Raw genomic sequence first — 14,581 nt, 5'->3', positions numbered from 1 at the left:
CATACGCAAAAGTATTAAAGGGCTCTAGCAATGTTCTTTGTCTCTGCAATCATTTGGACTCTGCCAAGTATATAATTAAACACTATAAACCACTGAAGCATATAAAAACAAGCACATTTTACCAAAATACATGCCAAGGAATAGTATTTTCCAGTTCAATGAACATTATGGAGTGCCTAACATAGAGCTGCTCTGCTAGGAAATGAAAGGATCATATTGAAGGGGTGCAAAGCACATAGTTTCTACATTCCTGGGCTTGTAATCTAGTAGTGGGATGAGTAAAAGCTGCAGATGAATGACTGCAGTGGTAAGACTAAACAATGCACATTGATGAAATAATTATATCCAATGGCTTAAGAGAAGTGATAACCACACATAAGGCTTCAAGGAAGAAGCAGCACTTCTGGTGGAACTTGAAGGAATAATATAAAGTTGACAAGGATTTGGGTTTGGAGTGGGAAGCCCATCTAAACAGAAGGAACACTATGAGCAAGCGAACAGAGCCTGAGGTAGAACATAGGGCACATTTGGGGAACAGCATATAATCCTCCTAACTGAAATATCTGAAAGATACTGCTTTCCACTTATTTTCCACCAATACAACACAAAATCCTCCAATAGTGAACATCTCTTGATTGTGCCTGCCCAGTACACATTTCCTCTTCCTCTGGATACAGCATTTGTGATTTCTATTGGAGAAAAACTCCCTTCCCCATATCTCAGCTCATGGGGTCTGGGTATGGCTAAATCCCACCTCCCTAAGACTAAGGAGGTGACCTAGGTCTGCCCAATCAGTGTCCTCCATCTCCTAGCCAGAGTAATTGATTCAAAGATGGACATACAGTATAAACCAGGCAATGAGGCTGAAACCCAGAAACATTGCTCATACTGTTTGGAAAAAGCAGCAAAGCTGTCTTCCCTGTAGGCCAGATCATGCTAAGGCAAGAACCTGGAAGTTCTTTTCCTGAGGAATATGATCAGCCCAACTAGAAAGAACAGAACAGCCTAGCCAGAAGCCTTTAGAGTAAAGCCCATGGGGAAGACCCACAGCAGGCTCAGAGCTCCCAGCCGATTTTTAGTGCCTCATTCTTAAATATGCCAGGAAGCCAAGGATCACCAAAATTTTGAGGAACGTATTTGAGATGAGGTGAAAATAAACAAAAAGTAAAGAGAAACCTGGAGGAAACAAAAATTATACAGGGAGAATAAAACTTTTAAAAATATATCAGTAATACCTAATAGAGATTAACAAAATAGAGTAGAATGGCTAAAATGGAAAAGACTGACAGTACCAAGTATTAGTGAAGATACAGATAAACTGGAGCCCTCATACATTGCCAGTGGTGCAAATGGTACAGGTATTTTGGAAAACGGTTTGGTCATTTCTTATAAAGGTAAACATACACATATCATATGACTCAGCAATCCCATTCCTAGCTGTTTACCCAAGACAAATGAAAACATACAGACTTGTCCACTAAGGTTCACAGTATCTTTCTTTGTAATAGCCAACAACTAGAAAAAAAAGAAACCTAATTTTAATCAATCAGTGAATGGATAAGCAAATTGTGGTATATCAACAACACAATGAAATTGTACTCAGCAGTAACAAGGAACAACTACTGATACCTGCAACACCAAGAATGTTTATCAAAATTATTATGCTGAGTGAAAGAAGCTTGAAGCAAAAGGCAACATATTGTATGCTTCTATTTATATAACTTTCCTGAAAACGCAAAACCATGGGGGCAGAAAGCAGATGAGTGGTTGCCAGGGGCTGGGGATAAGGGGAGAGGTTTGACTACAAAGGGCTGCAAAAAACTCTTTGGGGTAATGGAAATGTTCTATCTTGATTGTGATACTGGTTACATGACTGTATATGTTGATTAAACCTTATCAAACTGTATACCTACCAGGAGTAAATTTACTGTATATAAATTATACCTCAGTAAACTTAAGTTTAAAAAGATATAGTATCCATGAAACATAACTAGGATGCTATTTTTAAAAGACAGAATCTTTGGAAAATACAAACAAAAGTTTTGGGAAATTAAAAATATAATGGTAGATCTGAAGGACTGGAAGATAAAGTCAAGGAAATTTCCCAGAAAGTAGAACAAAATAAAGAGATGAAAAATTGGGGAGGAGAAGGGGAAATAGAATAATTAAAGGATCAGTTCAGTAGGAACAATAACCAAAATGGTTACTAAATAGCAATTCAAAAACTTTTCCAGAGTTAAAGGGCACAAGTGTTCAGACTGAAAGGGTCCATCAGGTGTCCAACATAATAAAGATAGAGTCCCACACTAAGATCCATTATTGTAAAACAGAGGAACACTGAAGACAAGTCAAAGGTCCTAAAAGCTTCCAGAGAAGAAAAAGGAATACAATGGATTAAAAATCAGAACACCATTGGATTTCTCAAGTTTAATATAATAGCTATAATACAGTGGAGCAATGCCATCAAACTTCTGAAGGAAAATAATATCCAACTTAGATTTCCGTATCAGTCAAATATTAATCAAGAGCAAGTATAGAATAAAATATATACAATATTTTATTGTATATATTTTAGATACATGATACTTTTCAGGTATACAATACTCAAAATATTTACCTACCATGAGCTTTCTCTCACAGAGTCCCTGGAGAACATGTTCCTCCAAAATGTAGGAGTAAATCAAGGTGTCAGACAAAGAAACCAGGGAAAAGGACATTCAACATAAGAGATGTGTAAAAAGAATTACTACCATGACGATAAAGGGAGATTCCATGATGGCAGCATGCTCAGAGAGCAACCAGTGCAGAGTGGGGCAGATCAAAGTCTCCAGGAAAATGAAGTGAAGGGAGATTTAGACACTGGGGGAGAGCTTGAGGATTAAGAGTGGTAAATACACTTGATTAAAACCAAGCAATGAGAAAACAAGACAATTGCTATTTCCAAGGAAACCAAAAACTTGTACTGTGAAGGAAATATAATTATAGCATATTGCATGGCTCAGCTGTGTTGTGGTAATGTAAACACTAGATACTGATCTTACCAAACTGATGATATAATTAGGGAAGCATGCTTGGATTCCCTAACTGGTAGGTGGAGAGGGTGGGTGGAGAGGTGGATGGTGGGTGGAGAGGGTGAAAAAGAGCTGCAGCTCCAGTTTCCATAGTATGAAATCAGTAATGCTCAAAACTGAAAAATCAACAAGAGCCTGTATATTCATAATATTTAATGATAGGGAGATAAATACAAAAAAGAAACAGCTGAAAAAAATTGAAAAAGTTTAACTCTGGAAGGTAACTGGGGGAAGACAGGAGTTGGGTACAGATTTTTTCATAATAAATCTTGAACTATTTGACTGTTTATGCCATGCATATGATCAAATAAATAACAGTTTTACTATACTGCACACTCAAACATGCATAACCTCAAACTCATCTGTTCAACTTTTGTTTTTGTTTACATCCAAAGACAGAAATAAGGGTCCTGAAGTTTTCCAGAACATTCCAAACATCTGAACATACACATGTTGTGTTAATATCTATGAATCCAACTTTCCTCGTAACCTCTGAAACCCAACGGGTGTAGAGGTCTCAATATTTCCTGCCCACTGATTTGGAGAAAACTATGAGCTTACCTCCATGCATTGCATCAACGCGAATCTTTAGTTGGCTGGGCCCAGTCAGCAAACTCTTGATGGCATGAAAGTCAAAGATGGTCCGAAGGAGGTTGAGATAGATATCCACTGGGTCCACTATCTCCACTAAAGATAGAAAAATAAAGGAAAATGTCATTGACTGTACTCATGAAAGATACTTGGAAGCATAAAAAGAATCACTACCTTAACAGCGTGAAATTCTGATCACAAGCCCATCATATCCCTACACATGATGTGGGAAGTAAAGTGCCCATTTGTTGACAAAAATCACAAATCAAGGCACAATCAAGATACTACAAACTTTTCAAGTGCTCAGTGGGTATAAATGATACCAAGTTATAAATTCTTCTTTGCAAGGAAAAAATCAACCACAAGAATAAATTAAGATAAAAATGTGCCCTGTTACTCCTGTCCCCAGTTCCCTGCCCCCAAAAAATGCACACAGCACACATCTCAATGTTTAGAGGCATTTTGGCATATCCAGTTGCCTTTCCTGTGGGGGCTGGCCAAAGACTGACTCAGCTGGTATGAAACAAATCAGCAAGTGACCTCAGTAGTGACCCCTATTTTCCAAATGCCATTGTGCCTACCAGATTCGAGTGCAGAATTGGTCCTGAGTTTGCATGAAATCTCATTCATGCCCAATCTCCACCCAATTTCCAAGTGAATGGCAAATATCTAGAAATTCTCATTAAACACAAATGCTCTCCAGCTTCTAGCACCACCCAGTAACCAGGAATCCAGAAAGTTTTATTCATATATTTGACATACCAAAAAGCTCAGAATACATTTTTCATACTTGTCAATCAGTATATAACTAATGTTCAGAAAGTACTTGTCCAAGAAGTAGTAAATCAATTCTTTAGGTGCCAAAATTTGTCTAGGAGCCCTGCTTTTTTAAATTCATAGCCAAATTTTGAAACTTAGGTATATTGTTTTCAGATTTTTCAAATACATACTACTTTGAAACCCTGAAATACTTTTAAACTTGCACTGAAGATACTACCAATGCACTTTCAATAATTTTTAGTAAATCCAGGTGTGATATTTAATGGATGAGATCTTAATGTGCCATATAATATTATCCCTTCATCTGATCAAATACATATCTAAAAATATTTTTTCTTGCACTTCAGTCAATGTAATCTATGTGTCCATTCAAATATAATTATATTTGTAACACGGGTACTTTTAATTATCTTTTACATGAGGAGCATAATAATCTATAAAGTAATTAAAAATTAATCTGTATAAAGTTACACCTAACAATGGTTAACATGGTAAATTTTGTTATGTATATTTTACCACCATAAAAAAATTAATCTGTAAGACAAAAGGTTATGCCCTGAGTACTTTGTAAGTTTTACTCACTCTACATTATAGGATAATATTTTTGACAGTTTCTTTCTGGCTCTTCAATTCTTAAACCACTTGCCTAAATACATTTGGTATTTATAATAGGCAACACACAGTACCAAACAAATGTGAAAAACGAGGGAGCAAGACGTCAGGAAAAATTGAAAGTTCACATCAATTAGTTCATGCTCTTGACACTTCAAAGTGAAATGCAAAGGAATTATTTCTACTTAACACAAGCTTTGCTCAACACTTGAACCAGCAAGAATACAGCACATAAATTATCCCAAACGATTATCTCCAAATTCTCGGAAGCCAGGGAATCCCTCTACCCACCTCCTGGTATCAGTAACATTTTAGAAAATTCATGCACTAGCAATGTGGCTGCAGCAATGAGCCTGAATGAGAGCTCACGAAGATTTGAGTCTCTTGGACAACTATAAAAGTTGTGAAGATGCCAAAAATAAGCCCAGTCCTTCTAACCTTATGTAATCAGCATATTGAAATCATTTTGCTTAATATAATGTACCCCTTGCCTTCAATTGTCCAGCCATCCCATGCGTGTGCACGCATATGCCTGTGCATTCTCCCAGCTAGATTAGCAAAAGCAGGCACTGTTGCTTCCAGTGAGTATCATGGCTCTCTGCAAATTTGTGCTCATTACCTAAGCAAACAACTGACTCAAAACTTCTCAAGAAAGACTTGGTAACATTGGGCCAATACTGTGACCCCCACACAATCCATTTAAAGCTTTTCTCTGTCCCTAAAATATCACATGGACACAAACCAGGTATTTCATCTTTTAGGCTAAGCTAAATTACTTCTAAAATAAGGATACCATCTTAATACAAACTGTATTCAAATTTACAGTAGCACTAAAAAAATAAAACGTGTTAGATCTGTTGCTATTTTATGCCTTCTAGGAAAAAGCAATAGGATAAAATATAAGGGGGGAAATGATATACAGACACATGTTATTAATGTTGTCATATGGTTTAAAATTAATCTATAAAATAAAAAAACTATCGTCTGAGTACTGTAGAAGTTATATTTGTTTTACAATATAAGATAATAGTTTTGACAATCTCATTTTGGTTCTTTAATTTTTGAATCACTTGCCTAAATATATTTGGTAGTTACTGAATTCCTTTGTAAAATCTCCTAACACAGTGCTTGGCATAGGGTAGGTGATCAATAATTATGCATTCAGTAAGCTGATGTATAATTATTCCAAGCTTGGTTATGGCTTGGAAAAGAAACTCCTACCTTTCATGAGAAATTTAATAACCCCACTGACTTGTTAGGTTCCTTCTTAACTAAGGCATTCCAGCATCTTCACCTTAATTGCTTAGACAAGTTTTGGCAATTCACAGCCTATTCTTGGAATGTTATAATGAAGTCAACCATAAAATTTTTCCTATGTTGAAAATGATACCGAGTTTGGGAAGTGGTTTTTGAGAGTTTCCAGTTCTGAATATCTTGGCTGCTCTCATGTCTTCTCTCTACACCACATTAAGTTTACACGTATTTATCAAGAGTCACCCCTGAGAGTGACAATGCAATAATTTTCATGAATGTACTTCCCTACAGAAACCAGTCAGCCCCATCCACATGGTTACTCTGACTTCTTCAAAATAAAACCTGTTACCTCTGAATGGTTTGAATTTGTTCTCTAGGTCAAATTCTTGTCTTCCTAGTCGAGATAGGTCGATTCGCAGATCAGGACATATAGCATATTCCTCAATCGTTTTGCTGATTTGGTAGATTTTGTCTGAGACAACATCAGGTGCAGGACCTAACATTTGAACACCAAAAATACACGTTTTTAAAAGTCTCATGAATTTCAAACAGAGATATGTCACCATCCTCCTCCACCAGGCAGAGAAAGATTCATTTGTTCTCTAAACAATGATCAATGGTTCACAGTTCAATTAGCCTTGACGTTTCTTATACTGTACTCATCCACTATGGTGGAAATTTGGTCAGCCTCACCTGTTCTATGTAGACTAACAACCCATATGTTTGTTTGTTTGTTTTAATCCACTTCTAAGTAGTGACACATCTTTCCTAAAAATAGCTTCACACCTGCCAGGGAAACCTGGTTACGTAATCAGCTTTATTCAGGATATGAGACACAAACAGGATATGCATTTGACAGAAGTGAGGGATTCCAGATTTACACTGCAGCTTCCCCAGTGCACCTAGAAGAGAAAACTATGCTTTCTCCTGCTGCCTAATTGATGTGTGAGCTTAGCAGGGTAAGTTAATTATTTTCCCCAACTCATAATCTCTAGTCACTTCCCAGTTTCTAAAATGAAGTTCAACTAAAAATAAATGATGCATTTCCGCGAAAGGCCAAATTGACAAGTAGCATTAGACTTTAAATAAATTGAACATGAAATCAATACTTTTCACCTTTGGGGATTTTGCTTTTTTTTTTTAACCTTGTATATCTTAATGCAAGCCATTTTAGATTTTGTTGTTTTGTAACAAGGTTGAAAACAAATAAGTAGATTGAAAGATCTAAAGCATAAATAATTGACAGATGTATAGCTTTCTGTATGAATCTTACTTGTCAACTATACTGTAACTTTCTACTGAACAAAATTGTTTCTTGATTTTAAAATATCTCAGTCATTAGAACTGCATTGTCCAATACAACACAATAAAAGCTACTAGTCACATTTAGCTGTTGAGCACTTAAAATGTGGCTAGTCGAAGTGTGCTGTAATTGTAAATACACACCAAATTTTGAAGAGTTAGTAGAAAATGCAATAGATTGCATTAATAATTTTTATATTGATGACATGGTATAATAATATTTTAGATATAGTAGTTTAAATAAAATACAATGTGAATTTCACTTGTTTCTTTTCCCTTTTTTAATGTGGCTACTAAAAATTTAAAGTGTGTATGTGACTCATAATATTTTTCTCTTGGACAGCGCTGCCTTAGAGTGTAGCACCATCACCGTATCCCAATAAAAGCTCATAAAAAAGAACAGCAATAGTCCTAGTTTAATAAGTGGGAGAGAAGACAGCCCAGAAGATTTTACCAACAATTTTCTTGTTGTGTGGGAAAAGTGAAGACCTCAAAGAAATAAACATAGCCCTTTGCTTCACTCCTTACCATTTTTTGCCCTTCACGAAACTTAAAGAATAGGTAGTCCTGTTTAGTTTTTGTATTATTTTATGGTTGCCAGATTACAGAATGCATGAATATCTCCCTCCACTCCCTACACCCCAGGCACCACACTATGTTTTTGGCTGTGTCCATCATTTTCAAGTCCCTGAGTTTTAATGCCAAAGCACACTGGTTTCCAAAAGGAAAGCAAGTACTGTCTCTCTAGATAGCTTTCATAATGCCGTTTAACCATTCATGTTGATAATTTCAGAGTTCATCAACAACTTCTGAATTCCTTGTCAATTTCCAATTTCTTTGATGTATATCTTCCACTCCAACGACTTTCATCATATGCACACCCAAAATATGTACAATTATAACATATATTAAAATAATTGTGTTTTAAAGGATACAGCAAATCTACAGGGACTCATATAAAAATACATTTTAAAATGTTAAAAAAGAATACCCAAACAGAGATTTTAAAGTGCATAAAATAAATGAAAATTGAAAAGCTTTTAATTTGAGGTAGTCCCATTTATTTGTTTTTGCTTTTGTAGCCTTAGCTTTTGATGTGATATCCAAGAAATCATTGCCAAGGCCAATGTCCAGTAACTTTTCCCTATGTTCTCTTCTAGGATTTTATGGTTTCAGATCTTACATTTAGGTCTTTTATTCATTTGGAGTTTATTTCTGTGTATAGTATAAAATAAGGGTCCAATTTCATTCTTTCACATTTTTGTTTTCCCAGGCACCATTTATTGAAGAGGTTTTTTTCTTTCTCCATTATATTCTCTTGGTGTCCTGGTCCAAAATTAGTTGACTATATACATTTTGATTTATTTCTGGGCTCTCTATTCTGTTCCATTGGTCTATGTTTCTGTTTTTATGCCAGTATCATACTGTTTTGTTTTTACTTTAGCTTTGTAATAATACAATTTTAAATCAGCAATTGTGGTACCTCCAACTTTTTTTCCTCAGCAATGCTTTGGTTTTTTGTGGCTCCATACAAATTTTAGTATTGCTTTTCTATTTCCATGAAGAATGTTATTGAAATTTTGATAGGGGTTGTGTTAAATCTGTATATTGTTTTGGGTAGTATGAATGTTTTAATAATAGTAATGTTTTTTGATCCATGATCAATGACCACAGGATATCTTTCTATTTATTTGTGTCTTGTTCAATCTCTTTCATCAATGTTTTATAGTTTTCAGTATACAAGTCTTTCACCTCCTTGGTTAAATTTATTCCTGGGCCGGGCGCGGTGGCTCAAGCCTGTAATCTCAGCACTTTGGGAGGCCGAGACGGGCGGATCCGAGGGTAGGAGATCAAAGGCCATCCTGTGGCTAACCCGGTGAAACCCGTCTAATACAAAAACTAGCCGGGCGAAGGTGGCGGGCTGCTGTATCCCAAGCTACTCGGGCAGGCTGGGCAGCGGGAATGGCACTGTGACCCAGGGGGCGGGCCTTGGCAAGTTGAGCTGGATCCGGCCACTTTGCACTCCAGCCCGGGTGCAGCGCAGACTCTGTCTCAAAAAAAAAAAAAAAAACAAAAAAAAAAAAAAATTTTTCCTAGTATTTTTTTAGACTGCTTCCTAAAATGCTATCATAAATGGAATTGTTTTGTTTATTTTCAGCTGGGTCATTATTTATGTATAGAAATGCTACTGGTGTTTGTATGTTGATTTTGTATCCTGCAACTTACTGAATTCATTTATTAGTTCTAAAAATTTGTGTGTGTGTGTGTGTGTGTGTGATCTTTGGAATTTTCTGTATTTAGGATTATATTGCCTATAAATAGACATTATTTTACTTTCTCCTTTCTGATTTGGATGAGTTTTACTTATTTTTCTTGTCTGATTGCTCTTGCTAGTACTTCCAATACCATGTTGAATAGAAATAGCAAGAGTGGGCATCCCTGCCATGTACTAAATAGTGGAAAAGTTTTCAGTTGTCCCCAGTTGATTATGATGTTAGTGGTGGGTTTCTTCAAAATGGCCTTTGTTATGTTGAGAAACTTTCCTTCTATACCTAAAGTGTTAAGAGTTTTTGTCAAGAAAGAATGCTGAACTTTGCCAAATGTCTTTCCTGTACCAATTGAGATGATCATGTGTTTTCTTTCATTCTATTTAGCCAGTCTTGCATGTCAAGGATAAATCCCACTTGGTCTTGATCCATAATTTCTTTGATGTGTTGTTGAATTTGGTTTTCATCAATATTTATCAGAGATACTGGCCTATGGTTTTCTTTCCTTACAATATGTTTATCTGGCTTAGGTTTCAAGGTGATGCTGGCCTCATAAAATGTGTTTGGAAGTATTCCCTGTAACTCTATTTTTTGGAAGAGTCTAAGAAGTATTGGTAATAATTATTCTTTGAATGTTTGATAAAATTCAGCCATGAAGCCATCTGGTCCTAGGCTTCTCTATTTTGGAAAGTTTTTAATCACTTCTTCAATTTTTTTATTTGTTGTTGGAGTGTTCAAACTTTGTTTCTTCCCAATTCAATCTTGATGGGTTATTTTTTCTAGAAATTTATCCATTTCTCCTAGGTTCTCCAATTTGTTGGCATAAAATTGTTCATAATAATCCCTTATGACCATTTTCATTTCTGAGGTATCTATTGCAATGTCTCCACTTTCATTTCTATTTATTTGAGTCGGCTTTTTTTAGTGAGTCTGGCTAGAGGTTTGTAGATTTTATTTTTTCAAAGAACCAACTTTTGATTTTATTTATATTTTCTAGTTTTTCTGTACTACATTTTATTAACTTCTGTTCTTATCTTCATTATTTCCTTCCTTTTGCTCACTTTGGGTTTAGTTTGTTCTTTCTTTAGCTCCTTGGGGCATAATGTTAGTCTATTTATTTAGATCTTTTTCCTTTTTTAATGTAGGCATTTATTGCTATAAACTCTCTTAGAACTGACTTTGCCACATACTGTAGGTTTTGATACATTGTGTTTCCATTGTCATTAATTTCAAAATATTTTTTAATTTCCCTCGATTTCTTCTTTGACCCATCAGCTTATCATAAACATGTTGTTTAATTTCCACATATTTGTAAATTTTCCAAGATTCCTCTTGTTACTGATGTTTAGCTTCATACCATTGTGGTTGGAAACAATACTAGACATGATTTCAATCTTTTTGAATTTGTCAAGATTTATTTTGTGGCCTAACATATAGTCTATCATAGAGAATGTTCTATGTATGCTAGAGAAGAATGTATATTCTGCTGTTGTTGGATGAAAAGTTCTATATAGGTCTGGTAGGTCCATTTGGTCTAACGTATAGTTCAAATTTAGTGTTGTCTTGTTTTTTGTCTGGTTGATCTCTCCATTGTTGCAAGTGGGATACTGAAGTCCCCTATTAGTGTTATATTGCTGTATATTTCTTCCTTCATGTCCATTAATATTTGCTTTACATATTTAAGTGCTTCAATGTTGGATACATATACATTTACAATTGTTATGTCCTCTTCATAAGTTGACCTCTTTATCATTAAATCATGACCTTCTTTGTCTCTTGGAACAGCTTTTACTGGAAGCCTGTTTTATCTGAGATAAGTATAGGCATCCCTGCTCTCTTTTGGTAACTCTTTTCATGGAATATCTCCTTCTATCCCTTTACTTTCAGTATATACCTATTCTTAAAGTTTAAAAATGGGTCTCTTGTAGGCAGCATCTAGTTGGATCTCGTTTTTGATTCACTCAGCCATTCTATATCTTTCAATTGGAGAGTTTAACCCATGTACAAGCAAGGTTATTATTGATAAAGACTTACTCCTGCCATTTTGCTAATTGTTTTCTGGTTATTTTGTAGATAATTTGTTCCCTTCTTCCTCAATTGTTGTCTACCTTTGTGGTTTGGTGGTTTAGTTTTCTGCTTTGTGGTTACAATGTTGTTGCTTTTTTTAAATATTCAACATGAATACACTTTGTTTGGATGATGTGTAAAACGTCTGCAAGGAGGGATAGATAGCAAGTTTTCCCTTCAGAATGCACTGTTTTGCCTGGGATCAGGAATAATTTATAATGGTAACTGTTGCTGGTTAAAATTTGGCTCCTACCCACATTCATGCAAACTCAGTGTTCTAGATTAAAACAGATTTAAGAGACTTGCCAAGCAAATGCATGGTCCTTAGATGTATCCTGATTTGAATAAAACAGCTATAAATAATAATAATGTTATTTTGGGGATTATTGGAGATTTTGATTATAGATTAGTTTTCAGGTGATATCGGAGAATTAGCATTATTATTGTTAGGTATGTTAACATGGTCATGCAGCAATATGTCTTTCTTTTAAGAGAGGCATACAAAATATTTGGGTGTGAAATGTTCTTATGCTATAATTTGCCTTAAAATTCTTCAGAAAAAAAGATAAGCAAAATAGAAAAACAAGATAATGGGTACATGTTATCTATTTCTTATTCTCCCTATTTTGTGTGTGTTCAATTTTAAAAGAAATTTACCCTCATACATATATTCCACCCCCTTCACTAAGGACCCTCAAACTATAAATTGCTTTAAGTAAAAGTGAAATAATTCTATGATTTTGAGAGAACGTCAACACTGTAGGAAAATGAGAGCCCAGGATTTGGGCTAAAAGTCATTAATCTTACCCCGATCAACCCTGTGGCCTTCAGCAGTAACTCAGCCTCTCAGGCCTTTGATTTGTTCATGTGTAAAATGAGGGTCATTGTCATTCAGACAACGACCTTCAGGGTATGTTTTAATTTTAATATTCAGAGTCCTTCCATATCAGATAAGCATCAACTATTCAGTTGTTTGTGTTGAGGAGTACAGGGGACAAACAGACTCCCCAAATGGGTTCATGAGCCCGTTATGCCACTTTCTTGTTGGATTACTTCGGGCACCTCACTAAATTTTTCTGAGCCTGGTCCTCTTCTCCTTGTTTGTCTATCATCAAAGGGTCACTGTAAGACTATAATAATATAAGAGGAAAGAAATCGTGATTATTAAGCATATTCTGAACCACATACCTCCATTGGCAACATTAAACTTCACTCCAAACTCGCCCCCTGGTCCTCCAGGGCAGTGGCTGGCTGTTAGAATGATTCCACCAGCTGCCTTGATCTTCCTGATAATGCAGGAGACGGCAGGTGTCGACAAGATTCCATTCTGTCCAATAATCAGTCGTCCAATCTAAACCATCCAAAAATAAAATAAAATAAAATCAATCCAGTTGCTTGGGATTAAAGGCATTTCAACAGGAAAGTGCCCCAGGCTCTGTTAACATACAGCCAATCTCTTGACAAAAGGAATAGAGTGGGCTTTAGATTAGGGGAGGCAGAGTAGGGGGAACTCTGACATTGTCTCTCCTTTCTCATGTCTCTAAGAACATTTGGGGCACCCACATCTAGTAGTCAATTATTAACCTGTAAATAGGATATGCTTCATTGATCTTCAGTAGTTTGAAACATCTGCTTTTGATAACCGAGGGATTAGCTTGAATCACACAAGAAGTTCTTAGTTTGGTACTGACTCAGAAACTATGCCTGTACACATGCCAGAGATTACAAGAAAAAAGAATGGAGTGCTTCTCTACTTCTTCTGCTTCCTCTAACTTAGAACAAGCTCAGAAAGCAAGGGGACTGATTTACTACAACCTCATCATCTGTACTTCAGGAATGACTGTTCTCCTGAAAGTAGGAATTCTTTTTCTGCTGTTAAGTGACAGCATGTGCTGGAGGCATTGGAGAAATTACCCAGTCATGCTAAGCAGAGATCTGGAGGTCATCTGTGGATGCAACCAGATTCTTTCTAGAGCTAGAAAACTGACTTTTTAAAAAGTCAGCAACACAGCCCTGAAGAACATTTATTGCTACACTTTGTTTTAAAATTGGATTCAATATCATCCAATCTAGTAGTTCTCAATATTTCTACAAAATAGAATCCCTTATGAAGCTTTTTATAATCCCAGTACTCAGACTACATTCCAGACTGATTATATTGCGATCTCTGGCGTCAAGAGCCCAGCATTAGTAGTTTTAAAGCTCCACAGGTGATTCCAATGTTCAGCCAAGCTTGGTAATCAAGCCCCCTTGTTACTCAAAGGGCTGGCAGCATGGGCATCACCTGCGAGCTTGATAGAAATGCAGAACCTCAGCTGGGTATGGTGACTCACACCTGAAATCCCAGCACTTTGGGAGGCTGAGGTGGGCAGATCACCTGAGGTCCAGAGTTTGAGACCAGCCTGGCCAACATGGTGAAACCCTCTCTCTACTAAAAACACAAAAATTAGCTGAGCATGGTGGTGCACGCCTGTAGTCCCAGCTACTCTGGAGGCTGGGGCGAGAGAATCGCTTGAACCTGGGAGGCAGAGGTTGCAGTGAGCCAAGATGGCACTGCTGCACTCCAGCCTGGGCTACAGAGCGAGAAGAAGGAAGGAAGGAAGGAAGGAAGGAAGGAAGGAAGGGAGGGAGGGAGGG

The 14,581-nt window shown here is 36.4% G+C and overlaps 1 protein-coding gene across 2 annotated transcripts in view; it reads right to left on the bottom strand.

Moving 5' to 3' along the window:
• Positions 1-14,581, bottom strand: part of PGM5 (phosphoglucomutase 5) — a 184,801-nt gene that overhangs the window by 145,152 nt on the left and 25,068 nt on the right. For both annotated transcript variants that reach the window (XM_017883838.1, XM_017883828.1), the window contains exons 3-5: positions 13,133-13,295; positions 6,658-6,804; positions 3,633-3,758 (exon numbers count right to left, since the gene is read on the bottom strand). In XM_017883838.1, the coding sequence (XP_017739327.1) occupies positions 3,633-3,758; positions 6,658-6,804; positions 13,133-13,295 (436 nt within the window). The remainder of the gene's footprint in view (positions 1-3,632; positions 3,759-6,657; positions 6,805-13,132; positions 13,296-14,581) is intronic.

The sequence above is a fragment of the Rhinopithecus bieti genome, unplaced genomic scaffold (assembly GCF_001698545.2).
Source record: "Rhinopithecus bieti isolate Rb0 unplaced genomic scaffold, ASM169854v2 scaffold_641, whole genome shotgun sequence".
In the NCBI taxonomy this organism is placed as follows: domain Eukaryota; kingdom Metazoa; phylum Chordata; class Mammalia; order Primates; family Cercopithecidae; genus Rhinopithecus; species Rhinopithecus bieti.
The sequence above is the reverse complement of the archived record's forward strand: the minus strand, read 5'-3'. Positions and strand labels throughout refer to the sequence as shown.